The sequence below is a fragment of the Hibiscus syriacus genome, unplaced genomic scaffold (genome assembly GCF_006381635.1).
Source record: "Hibiscus syriacus cultivar Baekdansim isolate YM2019G1 unplaced genomic scaffold, ASM638163v2 tig00111427_pilon, whole genome shotgun sequence".
Lineage (NCBI taxonomy): Eukaryota > Viridiplantae > Streptophyta > Magnoliopsida > Malvales > Malvaceae > Hibiscus > Hibiscus syriacus.
Window position 1 is genome coordinate 2993588 of NW_024063088.1, and position 17567 is coordinate 3011154.

Genomic DNA, 17567 nt, shown 5'->3' on the forward strand with positions numbered 1-17567 from the left:
TCCGAGTTTATTATAAAATGGGCCTGTAATAATAATTATTTTAATAATAATAATAATATTAATATTAATATTAATAATAAATAATAATAATAATAATAATAATATAAACATAATAAATAAAAAGGGACAAAAACCTACCCCTCTTTGCTCATTCTTGTGTTAACAAGAATAGGGAAAAGACGAAAAGACAATACATTTTTGTCCAGTTGACTTCTCTTTATTAAGACGAAAATGTTGATAATGCTCTATCTTTTTCTGTAATAGAATTGAGCAAAAGGTTTAATAAGTTCTTCAGATTATGAACTTATCCTTCATCTTCAGATGAGTTCTTCTTATTACGAACTCTTTCTGGAAATGTTGATGCTGCTCTATCTCCTTCTGGGATAGGGTCGAGCAAAAACTTGAATAAGTTCTTCAGATTATGAAGTTCTTCTTCCTCTTCAGATGAGTTCTTCTTATTACGAACTTCTTCTGGAAATGTTGATGCTGCTCTATCTCCTTCTACGATATAGCCGAGCAAAAGCTTGAATAAGTTCTTCAGATTATGAACTTCTTCTTCCTCTTCAGATGAGTTCTTCTTATTATGAACTTCTTCTGGAAATGTTGATGTTGCTCTATCTTTTTCTGCGATAGAGTCGAGCAAAAGGTTGAATAAGTTCTTTAGATTATGAACTTCTTTTTCCTCTTTAGATGAGTTCTTCTTATTAAGAACTCCTTCTGGAAATGTTGATGTTGCTCTATCTCCTTCTGCGATAGAGTCGAGTAAAAAGTTGAATAAGTTTTTCAGATTATGAACTTCTTATTCCTCTTCAGATGAGTTTCTCTTATGACGAACTCCTTATGGAAATGTTGATCCCTCAAGTGAGGTTTCGAATATTTTCTGAAATCTTTTCTAACTTTTGGAATTACTGTAAAATATTTAACATTGATAAAATGAATGAAAATGCCCCTATTTTTGTAAATGCCTAAATATGATGCATGAATGTTAAGTCCATATTTATTTGACTTTAAAGTGACAAACTCGATATTCCTTCACTTAGTTAAAATATCATTTCAAGCTGACATTCTCTTTTTTTTGGAAGAGCAATCTTTGTGTCTTCATTGCTTCATTTGCATTAAAGTTTCAGAAGAAAATATTTCATTTATGGAACTCTTGCTGCAGTCAGAATTATGACCTTGTTGCCCCATTTTATCTTTAATAACACCGGCTTTATTCGTATGGACTTGTGTAGAAATCCAATAAAGCTTTCACCTTTGAAAGGAGAATCTATCATCTTTGAAGAACGTAGATGTAGATATGCTAAACTCAGCAGAGATTAATTAGGAGAGCATCGACTGTTCTGATTTGACTTTTGAAACACATCACAAGGATGATTTATCCTAATTCCTTTCATGTCTCCACATCTAATTGGACCACGAACAAAGCCATTCAGACCACATCATGTCGAGATGTTTAACAACAATCTATCGTTCAACCTTAGTTGGCTCCACTAGTTTCTTGTTGTTAAAATTTTAGCTCCCCTTCTGTGGAAAGAAATCTTCATCATTTCTTACTTCTAACCTTTGGGTTGAAGAAGACAAACAACTTCATTTGTATAGTCAGCTCGACTGTCCTTGCTTCACCATTTTCATTCTTCATACATTTCTATCTCATTGGAAATCTTTGCTCAAATCAATGATATTTTCATAAGATGATATAGGCCTTCAGCATGCCCCAACATTTGTTGATATGAACGTTCAAAATTACTTCTTGCTGATGCAAGCCTTCAACATATGCTTTCAAAATGCTCCACATGAATCATTTCTAGTTGAAATGGGCTTTCAGCCTGTCCCTTTAGAACAAGGTAATCATTCTTGATGAGTTGCTGATAATGTCACAAGAGAGTGTTACAAGTTCAATTCTCCAGACTTTCTGGCTTTTTAGACCACTTGCTTTCAAGAATGTGAAATGCTTCATCATTCTGATCTCCTTTATTATTTTTCTACAATAAAGGTAGAATGGGCAAAAACTTGCTTCAAGGACCTTCCTCATTTGAGACTGTCCTATTTGAAAATGTTTTTCCTCATTTCTTTATTAAAGAATGAAAGAATTTTGTAAAGTATTGCTTAATGTAGGTTCACAATAGAATCAGATCATAAGCATGAGTTCAAAGAATATAAAAAGAATTAACATTTTAATGTTTGAGAAGTATAGTTCTTCGACAAGTATCAAAATTTTGGGTTGGTTTCAGGATGGCTTTCCTATTTTCTATGGTTACATCTGTTTAAGATGCCACTCTTCTCTCACTCTTTGTGAAATTTGTCACATTTCTCACTTTAAGGACTTAGAATTTTAACCGGATGTAGACAAAATGGCGCAACTAGCATAGCCAATTACTTAGACTTTATACAATACTTCTATTTTAGTTCTCTGGAATCTTTCATTTATACTCATCTAACCAAAGCAGTCCGAAAATATCGGTCTAAAAATGAAATTTTTGAGTGCTTGTTTGAAGTTGACTATAACAGGTGTTTCGTAACTCCCTTAGTCCATTTTTATGTAGTAACTTTTTTTTTCTTTTTTCCTTTTTCCTTTTTTCTTTCTCTTTTTTTTCTTTTCTTTTTTGCTATTTGAAACTTATCCATAAAGCCAGGGTGATTAACCAATTGCTCTAGGGGGACAGCTCAAGCTTTATTGTATATAATATTATAATAGGCTAGCTGAATATTATCCATAAAGCCGGGATGATTAACCAATTACTTTAAGGGCATAACAGGCTAGTTGAATATTATTCATAAAGCCAGAGCTATTAACCAGTTGCTTTAGGGGGACAACTCAAGCTTTATTGTATATATAATAATATGAGTATACGACTCAAACTTCTTAAGCTTGTTAAGAAGAACCTTTTATAATCTAGGTGTTTTGGTGGAAATCAGAAAATCTCTTCGTTAGAGTTCAATTTCCAAGCAACTACTTAAACTAGATTTACCTATTTGTGAAAATTATGTTCGTCATCAAAAGTCATCAATAGAAAAGTAGTCTAATCGGTTTTGCAATGTAATACACAAATTATACCCCATGTTGTACGCTCCTATATATAAATACCAAGCCTTTTTTGTAATCCCTTTCAATAGGATAAGATTATCTCATATTTGTAAGAGGATGGTGTTTGAGTGTATTTCTTCTGAGGTAAGATCAAGGGTCTTTGTTTTAGCAGTTTTCAATCTTGATATTTTATCAAAGATTATAACTCTTGTCATAAAAAGTTTTTTAATCTTGTTGATATTCAAGGAACTGTAAGATTGCAAAATTGATTCAATGCTCATAACCTTAAAAGTAACACAAATTTATTTATTGCAAACAAGAGGAAGAAATGAACAAGAACAAGTTCAAACAAGATACTGAAAATAAAAAGTACTACAGTGGTAGATAACAACTTCCACTTGTTTATTTAGCTTGCCCCATCATTCTTCTAGAATGTTCATGCCCCTGATTCCATTAAATTATGAACCTTTCACTTCAATGCCCCACAATTCTCGGTAGTATGCCTCGAGCTTCCTATTTAGTAGCTACATATGACATTAATATCATACCCTTCAGTAAATGGGGGTTCTTTTGGTTTAGACTAAACTGGAGTTACGAGATTATGTTGAACTAGTAATGGGAGCAATTCTTCATATGTCATTGGAATTTCACTGATAGGAGCCTTCTCTCGGGTCATTTTATAAAGTTTGGTCCCATGATTAGCTGAATAAGACCTCACTGTATTGATCTCGGCTTCTTTGTCGACGTCAGTACTATCAGAGTCTCTTATCATGTCATTCTTGATAGTTATTTTGATCATTTCTCCAAACATGACGATGTCAGAGAAACTTTTAGTGGCAACCTCTATCATGTAATTAATATAGGGAAATTTTAATGTACTGGTGAACAAAGTAGTGATATCCCTTTCAATCACTGTTGGATGCACTTGAGAAGCTATGTCCCTCCATCATTGTGAATATTGTCAAAAACTCTCATTGCACTGCATATTCATGTTTTGGAACATTATTCAATTAGGGGCTATATCAACCATGTGTTTGTATTGACCCAAAAAGGCTTGAGCTAAGTCTTTCCAACAACGGATTTGAGTACGTTTTAGCTGATTATACCATTTGGACGCAGATCTAGATAAACTGTCTTGAAAACAGTGGATCAATAACTTTTCATTCTCCACATAACCAGCCATTCGACGACAATACATGGTGATATGAGATGAAGGGCATGCGGTCACATTATACTTCTCAAAATCTGGAACCTTGAACTTTGGTGGGAGAACCAGATCGGGAACCAAAATTAATGCTTCGACATCAAACTGATAAAATGATTCAACCATCTCTCTAGATTTTATCACCTCTTCTATATTTTTCAGTCGTTGGGTGAATTTTTTCTTCTCAACTAATTCATTTGGGTCAAAGACCTGATTATCAGTACAAAATTCATCTGGATTCAACCCAGAAGCAGTAGGACAGTCAGTGGGGAACAAAGCTCCAGCCTGATATTGTGGGTTCTTAACAGTGAAGTGGACTACTGGTTGGATTTCCTGATGCGCAAAGGCGTGCCCATGAATGTGAACAGGTATAATACCAAGAGGATATGTGGGGTTTTCAACAAGACTCTTTCCAGCGGTCAAATGCTTCCCAAACATTTCTTCCATATTGTTCAGTAGATCGATATGAGAGTTTGCGATATTAGCTTCAATTTGTGCCAACTTGCTCCTCAATTCTTCTTGCATATCTTTATACTCTATCTTAATTTCGGCTAGCCTATCCTCAATTTCTTCAGGCATTTTTCTTGTGTTGTGCAGATGCTAATCGTTCTTGCTACAAGTAAGAACCAAGATCACTTCGATCAAAAATCCTTATTTTAATGAATGAATGTTTTAATGCATGATTTAGAAATGTATTGAGCAATACAAATGTAATGAAAACAAAATAAATTAATATAAACAAGTTAGAGAAAAATAAAATGTATCTACAAAATAGATAAAAATAAGAAAACAATAAAGATAAAATGGTTAGTACCAATTAATGGAAAGAAAAGAGCATATCTACTGGAAAGAAAAGAGCATATCTACCATGATATCTATATATAAATCCTAACCTCGTGCTTTCTAGTTCCATGCTTTGTTGGGAAAAATTAACCTAACCGCATGATTACTAGTTCGCATGCATTTATTCAGAAAAACAAATAAATTAACAGACGGAAGTTAGAGATTATTTCTCCTTTGTGTACACCTACGAATAGAATTTCAGTAATGTCTTAGATTGGGTGAATTTCTACGGTTTATTATATGCAGGGTTTCGATTCTAGTAGTAAAGGTACTCAAATTGTCCTTGTCGGTGCCCCCTCGAGAGTGCCAGACCCTCAATCCTCACCCATTATAGGCTTAAAATGATTGAGTTCAATTCGTGAGAGCACATTTCTCTATGCCTAACACGGAAAATAAATCCTCACGAAGACATAGGGTATATAAAACCCCGAAAGCTACTTGCTAGGTATGACACGAAGAATAAATTCTCACGAAGACGTCACTTTCACTCCCACTTAAAAGGGAAAAGAGCTCAAGTATAGAGCTTATGTTTATGCAATGCACGCGTTGTGTGTGAGGAGAAATTCTCAAACCTTTGACAAAGCATCACAAAAATTGAATCCTAATATCTAAAATTAAAAATATAAACATTAATATATAAGGATATAAAAATAATAAAGAATAAAAAATTGAAAGAAATCAAAAGAATTACAAATTAAATAAATCAGAATTCTCAATTTCTAATTATAGAGACAATATATAATCAACTTAGGCTTGACCAACTCCCCAATGGAGTCGCCAAGCTGTTGTAATCGGTTTTCGCCCGGGCACAAATTTTCTTCTTGGCATAAAAAGAAAGTGAATAAATAAATGGTTTTTATTGAAATGTTTTGGAGTCGCCATCTACCTTTTGGGTTAGGTAGGTCGAATACCTAAAAATCATCTTTTAAAAGAGTTTTTAAGAAAACATCATTTAAAAGATAAATCAGTCTGCCTATAACCAAAAATTCATTCTTTTTAATAGTAAAAAGATATTCGTGGTCGGTTACGTTTGGGGAAGGATTAGCACCCTCACAACGCCCAAAATTGGTGCCCGTCGATTATAAATTGTCTCTATTAGCGAAAATATAAGAATTCGAATATAAATTCAATTACGATCCTATTATTTCAGATTCAATCGGATAATTCTAAGAAAAAATATATTAAAATGATTTTTATAAAACTAATATATATATATAGGGTTTTATAAATAGGGTATTTATTTATTTAAAAATATCAGAAAAAAAAACATTTAGTTACTTTAAGACAAACCCTTTCTTAATATAAATAAATAAATAAATAATAATAAAAATATGATAATTTTTCTTAAGAAAATCATATTAAAATGATTTAAATAAAACTAAAGTAAACATATATATTTTTTATAAGTAGGGTATTTATTTAAAAATATTAGAAAAGTACATCTAGTTACTTTAAGACATCCTCTTTCTTAATATTAAAAAATAAATAAATATCATCCTTAAATATATCAAATTATACTTAAAAATATAAAATTATAGGATTAAATTAAAAAGTAATAAAATTTATGGTTGGAAATACAATTTATTTAAATTATCATGGATTAAAACATAAAATATCAAAATTGAAGATACTAATTCGAAATATCATAAAATCTAGGTGTTAATAGTGTAAGCCTTAATCAATTATTCGGGATTAAAATAAAAATTATAAAAATTTTAGGGACTAAATATGATATTTACCCTAAATACATATAAATACTGATAAGGACTAAAATATAAATAAAAAAAAATTAAAAGACCGAATCGAAATACACATAAATTGATTTTAGTGACTAAAATGGAAGGTTTACAAAGTCACGAGGACTGTGCACGTGATTTTCCCCTAAGGGAAATTACACATACACCCCTCCCCAAAACGATACCGTTCAGGGAGGGATATAAATACCCTAAAATCAGCCCTCAAAGGCCATTTTTTTCATTTTTCAATTTTTTTTTCTCTCTAAAAGAGAGAGATAAAACTGCTCTCTGCCCCCTCTCTAGGTTTCCTTCGCTGGAGGGAAACCGGTCACTAGCCTACCGCCTTGCTACGATACCGACCAACATCGCTCACGGTGGTCAAAAATTTACAAACTTACCCAAAATTACCCTCTTTTCCACCTAAACCCAAATCTAACCTTTTTTTAGTCCTAAAAACCCCTCAAAATTAATAGATCTAAGCAATAACCGAAGGTTTTACCTCGGTTTACATAGAGGTTTCCAGCGGCGTTTGGTCTCTCCGAGGGTAAGCTGCTTCATTTTCCTCTTATTTCTCGTTGTTTGCTGTCTGTGGGTTATCTTTTGCTCGTGTGTTTCGTATTCAGTTTTGATGTTTGTTGGTGGTGCTTGCTGTTTGTTGTTGCTTGTTGTGTTTCTTCTTTCTTCCTCACAGGTTTGGTGGTTGTATAGCCACCACGGTGTTCGTTTCGGACTGGATAATAGGGCTCCTTTCGGTGAGTCACGGAACTATGGTGGTGACTCACCCTAGAGCTGCAACGTGTGCGGCTGGTGTAGACCTTCTGAAGGCTTCGACGGAGGCATGGCAGCAACTGGGCGTCGGTAGTGTCTGGTTGGAACACCTGGCAGTGGAGCGGCGGCGGGATTGTCTTCGATTTAAGGCGACAGAGCTGGTTGAGATAGGGTGATGAAACCCTAGATGCATTAGGGTTTTGGGCTTCTCGAGTTTGGGCTTGGATCGGGTCTGGATCCGATCTGCTGTTGAACCAGGTCTGAATCGGGTCTGGATCAGGTTTGCTGTTGAACCGAGTCTAGACTGGGTTGGGCTTCTGGATCTGGGCCTTCGGGTTTGTTGTAGAACTTGCATGTAATAATTATTTGTAATTATTATTTTAATAATAATAAATAATAATAATAATAATAATAATAATAAAAAATAATAACTAAAAAAGGGACAAAAATTTAGTGTCTACAATTTTGATTTTGATAACTCGAATGAAAGTATGCTAAAAGTTCAATAATCATGACTGTAGTTTACCCAAATATTAATGACCTTTTAATTTTAAAAACAAACTAAAAAAGCTCTTGCTCAAATTAGTTTCATTTCCCTAAAGCAAAAAAGAAAAGCAAGACTATGATATTACCAACGACGAAAACTTTGCTTATAAATCCGTTAATTCAGTTGAAAACCCCTCTCCCTCTTAAATTTCGCCCCAAATTCGCATCAATCTCTGCTCGTCTGGACAATTCCGAGCAGCAACTGAATCTCTCTGTTCTTAGATTCACTTTGGGTATTCCTGGATTGGACGAATCCTATTTACCTAGATGGTTAGGGTACGGGTTCGGTTCCCTTCTCATATTGAACCACTTGCTCGGATCCGACTCCGTCACCGCCGCGCAGCTGGTAATTTGCCTTATCCATTCTTCATTTCAGTTTAAGCTTTTCTCGGGCATCAATTTTTTTTCATTGATGTTTTTGGTGTAGAGAACGGAGGCTTTAGGTATATCGTTGGCTGCATTTTCCGTTACACTTCCTTACCTTGGTAAATTTCTCAAGGTAATGATTTGTTTTTTCAAATTTGTTGTTCAATTTGAAATCAAGTTTAGATCTAATGTTTGTTGTTCATGATGCAGGGTGCAACTCCAATGGATCAAACGACTCTGCCTGAAGGTGCTGAGCAAATATTTGTTATGTCACAAAATGTGTCAGGTGCTCAGAAGGAGGGTTTGGCTTGGGCGACATATGTTTTATTGCGAAATACCAGCTCCACCTCCGTGGTAAAAATCCCCATTACAAAAAAGGAAAAAGAAGAGAGAATTTAATTTTGGAATTTATAGCTGCTTTTCTTTTGAGTAACTGACAATTTTGTATGTTGTGTTTTATCATTTCAAATTTTGTAGTTAATATTAGCGCAAGGTGCATTATGTATACGTGGATATTGGAATTTGCCTGATGGTGTATCCAAAGATAATGTACTTGATTGGGTTAAAAGTAATATAGAAGAAACTGGTCTCTCTGAGTTGACAGATACCCTTTACTTCCCTCAAAGTTCAGGTAAATATTTTTTGTTAGCTTGTGCGTGAAAGGGTTATAATCTTATTCAATGTGTGATATTTCAAGTGATGAATAATTTAGCTTCTAAGAACATCGTAAGACTAGGAACAAGATTGCTGATATCTGTGGCTATGCCTGGTTTCTTGTTTCATTGGACCATCATGACTAGAAGCATCTTAATGACAGTGATCCTTGCTGATAAATTCTTTATGGTGATGCTATATAATTGTGCAACATCCATGGACTAACCTTGATTCTGTAACTCTCATGCATGTTTTGGCTCTTTCTCCTAAATAATCTGTGGGTGCTTGCCTAATAAAATGAAAACGGTAACTTACAGTGATCCTGGTAACTATAACCTTTTTTTACAGCGAACATATGTTTGGTGAAGTAGGAAATAATCTAAGAGCTTTTAACTATAAATAGTCTGTTTGGGTTTTAAAATTTGAATTAGTGAGCACATGAGTGCAATCTTTTCCTTTTCAGCTATGTTCTTTAAATTCGCTCACTCTGTGTCTAATGCCTATATTTAATCATTATTTCAGATGCTGAATTCCAGAATATACTTCCTCAGGGGACCCGTTCTGTCTTGGTACAACCAATATTGGATCCAAATCCAAGCACCAATGACATGGGGAACATTGAAGGTTTTGTCCTGTTGGCTTCAAGCATGAGATATGCATATAGCGAGAAGGATAGAGCCTGGATAAGAGCAGTTTCAAACAAACTTAGAAGTAAGAACTGAAAATGTGGGTATATCTTGCCTTCATTCTGTTAATTTGCTTTATACCGTCTTTCTGAAGTCTGTTTTATTCTTCTCTCTGCTTTCTTTGCCATTTTCTGTTCTTGGGGGCCATTGTTTTTCATTTTGAAAACAGTGTCGGTATTTCTGTTTCACTTTTGACTTCATGATAAGTTTGTTTCCTTCTAAAGAGTGCCAACCTTTTCTTTAATCTCTATCTGCATGTCCTTCATGAGACAACAATTACCGTTGCTTCTGGTCACCAATAGATTGCTGGCTCCTAAATGTAATAGAAGTCTATTCTCTGATGAGTAGTTGCAGGGTCAAAATTTTTCATAATACAAAGACTTTGTGTTTGACTGTTTGTGCATTTTGATTGAATGGATCCTAATTCCATACCAAATGCCAGATGGATGAAGAATACACGTCTATGACATTCTTTAAGCTGTATTCTTAAATTATGGAAGCCCTTGCATATTGAATCCAGATGCTACAGAAATTTGAATGTAGCTTGCCAAATTGTTTGAACATGTAGTGGTACCTGTTTTTGATCTTTTGCATGTATTTAGAAGATATGCCATCTATTCCTAACGATCTCTCTTAGATTAATAATCTAAGCTTCATTTGTGAGAAACTGAAATGTCAGTTCTATCATTTTTCTTTAAGGAGCAATTTGTATTAACATTGTAGTCCAACAAAAAATCTAGACTGTAAATAAATATTATCTTTTTCATTTGAAGCCTAAAATACTTCTTTTTACTCGCACAATTAATTACTTTATATCCTTTTCTTCTCCATAATTGATGGTTCCATTGATTGAAGTTCATTACTTTCTATATGCAATCTCAAATGTAGCAATGAGATAAGGTTTATGATGGTTAAATACTCGTCTATTCATGAGCAGATAGAGACAGACTATTCATGAACTTAAGACGTTTGGAGAAAAAAGTAAAAATTAATAGAAAATCAGCTCTATATCTCTTGGTGTCATATTTCATTATGAGTCATGTCCCAGTAAATGTGGCTGGAGAACAGACGATGCAAGACTGATTACGAAACAAATATGTTGAAGTACTTTACAGCGTTCTATTCTAGAACATTCCTTTCTCCAAATTTTGTTTTTTTCAGATGAAGCAAAAGTATGGTATTAAATTAGGTGTTCAATTACTAAAATGACCCTGTACAACACAAGTTGAGCTGTTATTCTTTTCCTTAATTTTCAAGTCAGTATATGAGAAAATTGGTGTCATCTATGTATGGTACTTTGCTTAAACTGCTTTTATGCCTCAATTTTGAAGTGGACATTCCAAAATTTTGAAGTTTTGGTCCAATTACAATAATTTTGTCTTAAAGAAATGTAAATGCATGGCATTTTCTCCCTCCTTTTTTACATATTTTAGATGTAACTTTCGGAAGAAGGAAATCCATTCCTTTCATAAATTATTTGCCGGATGAAAATGATTCTCTCTGGTTTGCCAAAAATCTAGCTCATACAAGAAGGAACTTGAAAAAAAATGGAATTCTACATAACTTTCTCCCGGCCATACACCATTCCTTTTGTAAAATGTTTGTTTGCAGGATGGAAATGATTCTTCACTGGATTTGCCATGGGTCTTGTTATACACCAAGGAACTTGAAGAGTAATGGGGTTCTACAGAAATTTCTCCAGGCCATACACTAGATGCTGCCACAATGATAAAGACCATAAGTTTACTTTCGTGATGTACTGAGCAGAATGCTTGAAGGAATATATAATATGCATTCTGCAACGCACTCCGTTACCTTTAGTCGGACAACCTTTCTAATAGCCAAGAGTAGGCCTGGCATGAGGCACTGCACATCTGTGATATCATGTTTGATGGTGTAGACCTGTGTCCAGCAGAGAAGCGCTTTTGGATTGGAGAGGTAACAAATAAATTATCATAGCTGTTGCTTTTTAATAAAATCAACTGGGGGGGGGGGTTCAATTCTAGAAAGCATACCTCCCCTGGTCCAGAGAAGTAAACTGTTGTGCTAGATGGAAGCCCAGGAAGGACCATGCTATGAACACGCACCCCGTCTTCACCTAGGACTTGACCCCTTGCCTTACAAAAGGGAAAAAGCAAAAAGTGAGCTACCTTGTCATGAATTAGAACCAGAGTGAACGCTGTAGATTATATGTGCTTCTGTTGATTCTTTTGTTAACCAGAATTCTCTTAAATTAAAATCTATATCTCTAGTTCTTTCTTGTATGGAACCAATCAGTGCAACCCAGATGATCAATGTGATTAAATTTCATATGCTTTTTTAGTAACTCTATATGGCAGTTACTGCAATATTGTATCTGACAAGATAGGTACCAAAAACTTGTGTAAGGTTTCTTTTGCTTCATTTATTTAAATTTCACTCCATTTTAGGTCTTTCCTTACTCTCTACTTGCCATCAGCTAGATAGAAGAAAGATGATAATAGAAGTCCAATTCAATTTTTTACATTCTGGCTCTACCATCTTTTTCTGTATCTATGCTTTACCAAAACATCGGTTGAAAGGTCTTCTCTGTTGTAGATCTGACCAAGATTTGAGAGGTTGTTGGCGATCTGGACAGCATCTGGTGAAGGAAGATCCTGTGATCAATGACAAGTTTAGCATCTTATGAGATCATCTACAAGGTACATGTATCTTGGGATTATGTAGACTTAGTTGTCAAAGCATACATGCAAATTCTATTCACTGCATTCACATACTTACATTGTACCACACATTCACATACATCCATGGGAACTGCATCTCAAACATTTTATAATATAAAAACCCTAATATAACTTGTAGCTTACTGTTGCATGAGCTCTTGATTCAACAATTTCTACATTATTGTAGTGGAAGGAAGCTTGAATGGCGGCTTGCTGGAGGAGAATGGATCCTATGGATAGAGTTGGTGCAACTAGGCAACCCTAAAATATTTCAATGGAATTTAGTAAGTTATTTGGTGGAGATACAACTATCATACAATAATAGGTGTAACTGTGCAAATTAAAGCAGTATAAAGGCATTTTGGAATTAAGTCGACACTGAAATATATCTCACCCTGCCCTCACCATGCTGGCTTTCTCGCAAAATGCAGATAATGCTGATATTGTGTCAGCCTTTATTCGAGGCACATAAACCACACTTTTCAGACCAAATGCTGTTGCCTATGGGAAGTGGAAAAGATAAATTTTTATCAGTTATTTAACATTTAGAATGGCTAATTTTCAGTTATTCACGTATGATTTTCAGTGTAGATACTAAACCTGTTTTACATTGTCGTAAACTGCTGAAGGTTGAGTAAAATCGATGACGACTCCTGTTTCTTTTGACTGAGAGAATTCATTGAGATCAAAATGGTATGGTATCAAAGGTGAATGTTCTGTTAATGTCAACTTAGAAAGATATTGGAATCGAAATGTTACCTGAGATATCGAACCTAAAACCATAGTGAGATCATTCATGATTGGAATCTCTAAAGGCTCTTTCATATCACACACCTAGTGTAGAAAACGAAACCATTTCAAGTCGAATTTTATAGGCAAGCGATCATTGAGGGGGTTAAAAGTGCATGGAGAACAGGAATGAATGAACTTTAAACCTTTCCTATATCTTCTCCCACACAATAGGAATCCACTGCACCAGCCACCTCCATTCCTCTAGCTTTAGTCACTGCAATTACTGCAGCCCTTCCTATTTCCTTTGCTGCTCCATTTATAACAACCTGTTTCCCGGAAATCGGGAATAAACTGCTTTTTAATTACTTTGAATAGTTATCCAGGGAATTTTTTGAACAGGTAATAAACCATTACCTTAATATTGCTTTGAGAGGGTTGCACTGAGCAGGAGAAGGATGGCCTCACTCTGCTGGCATTGCCAGGAAGTCGACGGATAGCAAGATGTAAGTGGCAGCTCAACGTCGCCATGGATGTTCTTTGTTATCTTTAGCTGCTGACCCTTTTTAGCTGATAAGTGATAACGGTGAAACCTTGTTTTGGTTCCACGGATAAGGTTTTTATGGACGGTATTGCATAATAGCGACATGGTTGTCTCAGCAATATGCTAAGTAGTGTTTTTCTTTACTCTTTTAAGAATCATATGATCTGGTGGCATAAAACTTCACTGCTTATTTGTAATTTTATCACGAGATCAATATTTGATTAATCCAACCTCCAAACCCAAGTTGTAAATAATAATGACCGAGAGAGTCATCCCTTTAATTTTATAGAAGCTCACTAATTTTATTTAAAAATAGAAAATATCCAAATTATAATGAAGGTTTACAGTCACAATCGTAAACTAAACCTATAATAAAGATATTTTCCTAAACACAAGGAAAATGTTAAAAAAGATAACCAAATAAACTCGAACAAAAGTAGATACGAACAGATCTGATTGTATCAGCAAACAAACCACAAAAAGGGATGTAATTATTAAAAGATCATCGACACACCGTAAATCAAATTTGAGCAACATGAAAATACTATCTACGAACGCAAATCGCATATCCAAATTCAATCCGAAGGTCCAAAGCAAGGAAGATCATAATGATAATAAAGAAGAGACATCTTGATCAATCATGACAATGTCAACTTCAATCCTGAAAAAAAAAATAAACGAAAACAACTGTCAAACGATTGAAAATGTGTCATAAAGATAGAAGAAGACGTGCCATAAAACCAGAGAAAAACGTGTTACAAAGGAAGATTCATTAAAAATAAAAAACAAGAAAAAAAATAAAGATTAAATATAGGCGAATCCATGGAAGGTCATCATTGACTAGTTTTTTGTTTTTGAAATAGTATAACTTTTTTTTAACTTAGTCCAATGCAATGTATGTGCAACTTAAGATAATCCACTTACTTAGGGACCATAAATATACAAATACGACGATCTAGAGTAATAACAAAAAATATTACGATATTAGAGAATTTTAATAAAAAAAAGAGATCTAATCTAAAAGATCTTTTTCCTAAAACAAAGAATATCGACAATCGACGAACAACATTAAGACAAAATTTTGAAATTACTTTTAACTCTCAATGTTATATTTTTTTTGTTAAAATAACTTTTTTATTTATGAAAATCGTTATTTTTTACATGTATGTTTGATTGATGATGCAGTATAATGTCATGTAAATAAAAAAAATATATTTTTATTTGAAGTGAAGAAATTATAACTTACAAGTGGGAGACTCAAGGAGGACGCAAACTAGTAATCACTTGACCACTAGATCATATTAGAACACTGTTATACTATTGATAAAGACCATACGTAGATTAAATCGTGACAAAAATTAATTATATATATATAGATTATAATACAGGTTATAAAATAGGTTAAAGTACACAAATGGTCTCTTGACTATAATATATTATTTTGTTAAGTCCCTTAACTATTAAAAGTTACAAAATGGTCATCTGACTATACATTATGTTTCAAACTCATCCTTTTTGTTAAAAAATTAACAATTGTCTGAGTTGGACGTTAACATGCTAACTGAGATATGATACTCGTTTGAGATTATGAGATCAAATTTTCTCATATCTCAATTAGCAGGTTACTGACCAGCTTAGATTGTCGTTAATTTTTTAAGAGAAATTGACGAGTTTGAAACATAATGAATAGTCAGGTGACCATTTTATAATTTTTAAGAGTCGGGGACTCAACAAAGCAATATCCTATTGTCAGGGACCATTTATGTACTTTACCCTATAAAATAATATATATATTTATATAAATTAACATAAATTAAAAAACATTATAAGAATAACAAAGTAAATAATATTATAAAAAATCTAAATTAATTATTTTATCAAACTATGAGAGCCTATAATTAGGGATAGATGCATAATTTTATACTATGAGGCAAATTTATAATATTTTAAGAGACAAACTCATAAAATTTCGAAGGAACGTAAACAAATTATAAAGAAAAAATATACAGAAAATATCTATAATATACAAAAATTTGAAACTTTCAGGGAGACAAATATCCACCAATCCCCTCGGTCCATCACTACTTATAATCAACAATGATTCATAAAGAATGTGAAATTAGATAATTGTTCAGGTTTCAGGTCAGATCATGTCAGGTCAAATTATATATGGGTTATGTCATGTCAATTCAATGGTTGGACTTGAATTAGGTTGGGCCCGAGTGGACTCGAGTTCGAGTCACTTTCATGTTGATTTGAAATCAGATTCAGTTGGAGTTCGAATCGATTTAATTTCAACAGGTTAATATCAGTTTAGGTCTCGGGTATGAATCAATTAAATATCATGTTAATTCAGGTTTAGATGAACTTTAGGTAGTGTTTCGTTCAGATCGGGTCACGTTATTGATGAATAAAATTTAGGTCGGATCTTACAGGGTATAGATAGACTTTAGGTTATGTCATTTTTGGGTGAATTATTTTTCGTCTTTCATGAATGTTGAATTGTATAGGGTTCAATTTCATATAAAAATATAATTTTAAAGACTAAAGTAAACAAACATAAAATTACAAACTGAAATTTAAATAAATTAAACAAACATATGGATCAAATTAAAATAATTATAAAATGTGAAGATGAAACTAATATAAAAATAAGCTAAATTACATCCATTTAAAATGTTTTTGAACAAAAGGTTATAGGATTTGGAGATTATAATATAATTTATAAGGTTTGAAATAAAATTTATAATGTGATTTATAAGATTTGATGTAAATTATAAAAAGCAAAAATAATTATTAATTTAATAAAACTTTTGAATTTATTTATATATTACAATTTGTAAATATAAAAAATAAACATATTAATTTAGTGATCAAAATTAATCATATACCTTAAATAGTGAAGAATTCTTTTCTTCACACTATAATAGAATATTTATAATCTCACAACTTCATCAATTGCAACTTAGAAGTTAGGTAAATATCAAGTTGGATCAGTGTCAGATCGATTCAATAACAAGTTTGATCATTTATAAGCTTAGTCAATTACATGCCAGATTCATAACATGTTAGGTAGATACTATGTCAAATAATATCAGTTATTTACCATGTTAATCTCGAGTTCGAGTTCATATTAGGTCGGATGTAGGTCTGGTTCGATTATCATATTATTCAGCTTAGGTCATTCTCAGGTGGAGTGCAAGTCAGGTTCAGATCCAAAATAACCAGGTCCAACTTGAGTTCAATTTAACACTAATTCAAAGTTCAGACTCGAATCGATTTCGGGTCATCACCATCTCGAATAACAAACAATTCTAACTCAAAAACGGTTTTAATTAATTTTTTACATCCATAACGATTCACGATCAATGGTGTCTCTTAGTTGGGCAGTAGAGGCCAAATGAGGATGTGGGTTTAATCGTAGAAGACAGGTAGCTAACAAAGCAAGAACAAAGATTAACGAAGAAGACAAAAGTCAAAAAAGGAAATCAATCGATCATTCTCTTAATCCCTTTGTCACAAAAACAAAATTAAACAACAGCCAAGTGTTGAAACCTTGTTTCTTCAGTTTAATTAATCACTCTGAAAATCTATCTTCAAAGTTATAATTCTAGAAAACATCCCAATTGAATCCTCATTGCAACAAAGACTTGTCATAGAATTTGGATCCATAAAATATATGTATTTTGTTTTGCTTTTTTTTTTTGTCCTCCTTCCAGTTCTAAAGTTCTATATTGACTAATTTGGACAGACATGCATCGTAC

At 33.3% G+C, this 17567-nt stretch overlaps 2 protein-coding genes across 7 annotated transcripts; one reads left to right on the forward strand and one right to left on the reverse strand.

The window, feature by feature from the left end:
* The first annotated feature begins 8136 nt into the window (after positions 1-8136).
* Positions 8137-12483, forward strand: LOC120163159 (protein COFACTOR ASSEMBLY OF COMPLEX C SUBUNIT B CCB2, chloroplastic). 4 transcript variants are annotated; one of them, XM_039173157.1, is made up of 6 exons: positions 8137-8468; positions 8550-8621; positions 8699-8842; positions 8966-9119; positions 9665-9853; positions 12406-12483. In XM_039173157.1, exons 1-6 carry the CDS (start codon positions 8199-8201, stop codon positions 12420-12422), a joined length of 846 nt encoding a protein of 281 aa, XP_039029088.1. In that variant the 5' UTR covers positions 8137-8198; the 3' UTR covers positions 12423-12483. The 4 variants fall into 4 exon arrangements, with proteins under 4 accessions (XP_039029088.1, XP_039029090.1, XP_039029089.1 ...); XM_039173159.1 differs by having other exon boundaries at positions 9665-9868; positions 12406-12469; XM_039173158.1 differs by lacking the exon at positions 12406-12483 and adding an exon at positions 11440-11564 and having other exon boundaries at positions 9665-9868.
* On the reverse strand, positions 11274-13853 carry LOC120163158 (dihydrodipicolinate reductase-like protein CRR1, chloroplastic). Of its 3 annotated transcripts, none has more exons than XM_039173155.1 (10): positions 13677-13851; positions 13466-13588; positions 13290-13364; positions 13131-13196; positions 12936-13031; positions 12675-12791; positions 12372-12464; positions 11844-11945; positions 11644-11730; positions 11274-11563 (listed from the first exon to the last, which is right to left on the reverse strand). In XM_039173155.1, the coding sequence occupies exons 1-10, from the start codon at positions 13788-13790 to the stop codon at positions 11513-11515; spliced, it is 924 nt and encodes a 307-aa protein (XP_039029086.1). In that variant the 5' UTR covers positions 13791-13851; the 3' UTR covers positions 11274-11512. The 3 variants fall into 3 exon arrangements, with proteins under 3 accessions (XP_039029086.1, XP_039029087.1, XP_039029085.1); XM_039173156.1 differs by having other exon boundaries at positions 11274-11545; positions 13677-13849; XM_039173154.1 differs by having other exon boundaries at positions 11274-11545; positions 13131-13364; positions 13677-13853.
* Positions 13854-17567: the final 3714 nt, after the last annotated feature.

Excerpts from the sequence above, each read along its gene's own strand:
- LOC120163159 (XM_039173157.1), top strand. The coding sequence starts at position 8,199 with ATGATATTACCAACGACGAAAACTTTGCTTATAAATCCGTTAATTCAG. Across the intron at positions 8,622-8,698 it reads ACCTTGGTAAATTTCTCAAG|GGTGCAACTCCAATGGATCA; the intron begins GTAATGATTTGT and ends TTCATGATGCAG. Across the intron at positions 8,843-8,965 it reads ATACCAGCTCCACCTCCGTG|TTAATATTAGCGCAAGGTGC; the intron begins GTAAAAATCCCC and ends CAAATTTTGTAG.
- LOC120163158 (XM_039173154.1), bottom strand. The coding sequence starts at position 13,790 with ATGGCGACGTTGAGCTGCCACTTACATCTTGCTATCCGTCGACTTCCT. Across the intron at positions 13,032-13,130 it reads TTTACGACAATGTAAAACAG|GCAACAGCATTTGGTCTGAA; the intron begins GTTTAGTATCTA and ends CACTTCCCATAG. Across the intron at positions 11,546-11,643 it reads GAAAGGTTGTCCGACTAAAG|CATCTAGTGTATGGCCTGGA; the intron begins GTAACGGAGTGC and ends TCATTGTGGCAG.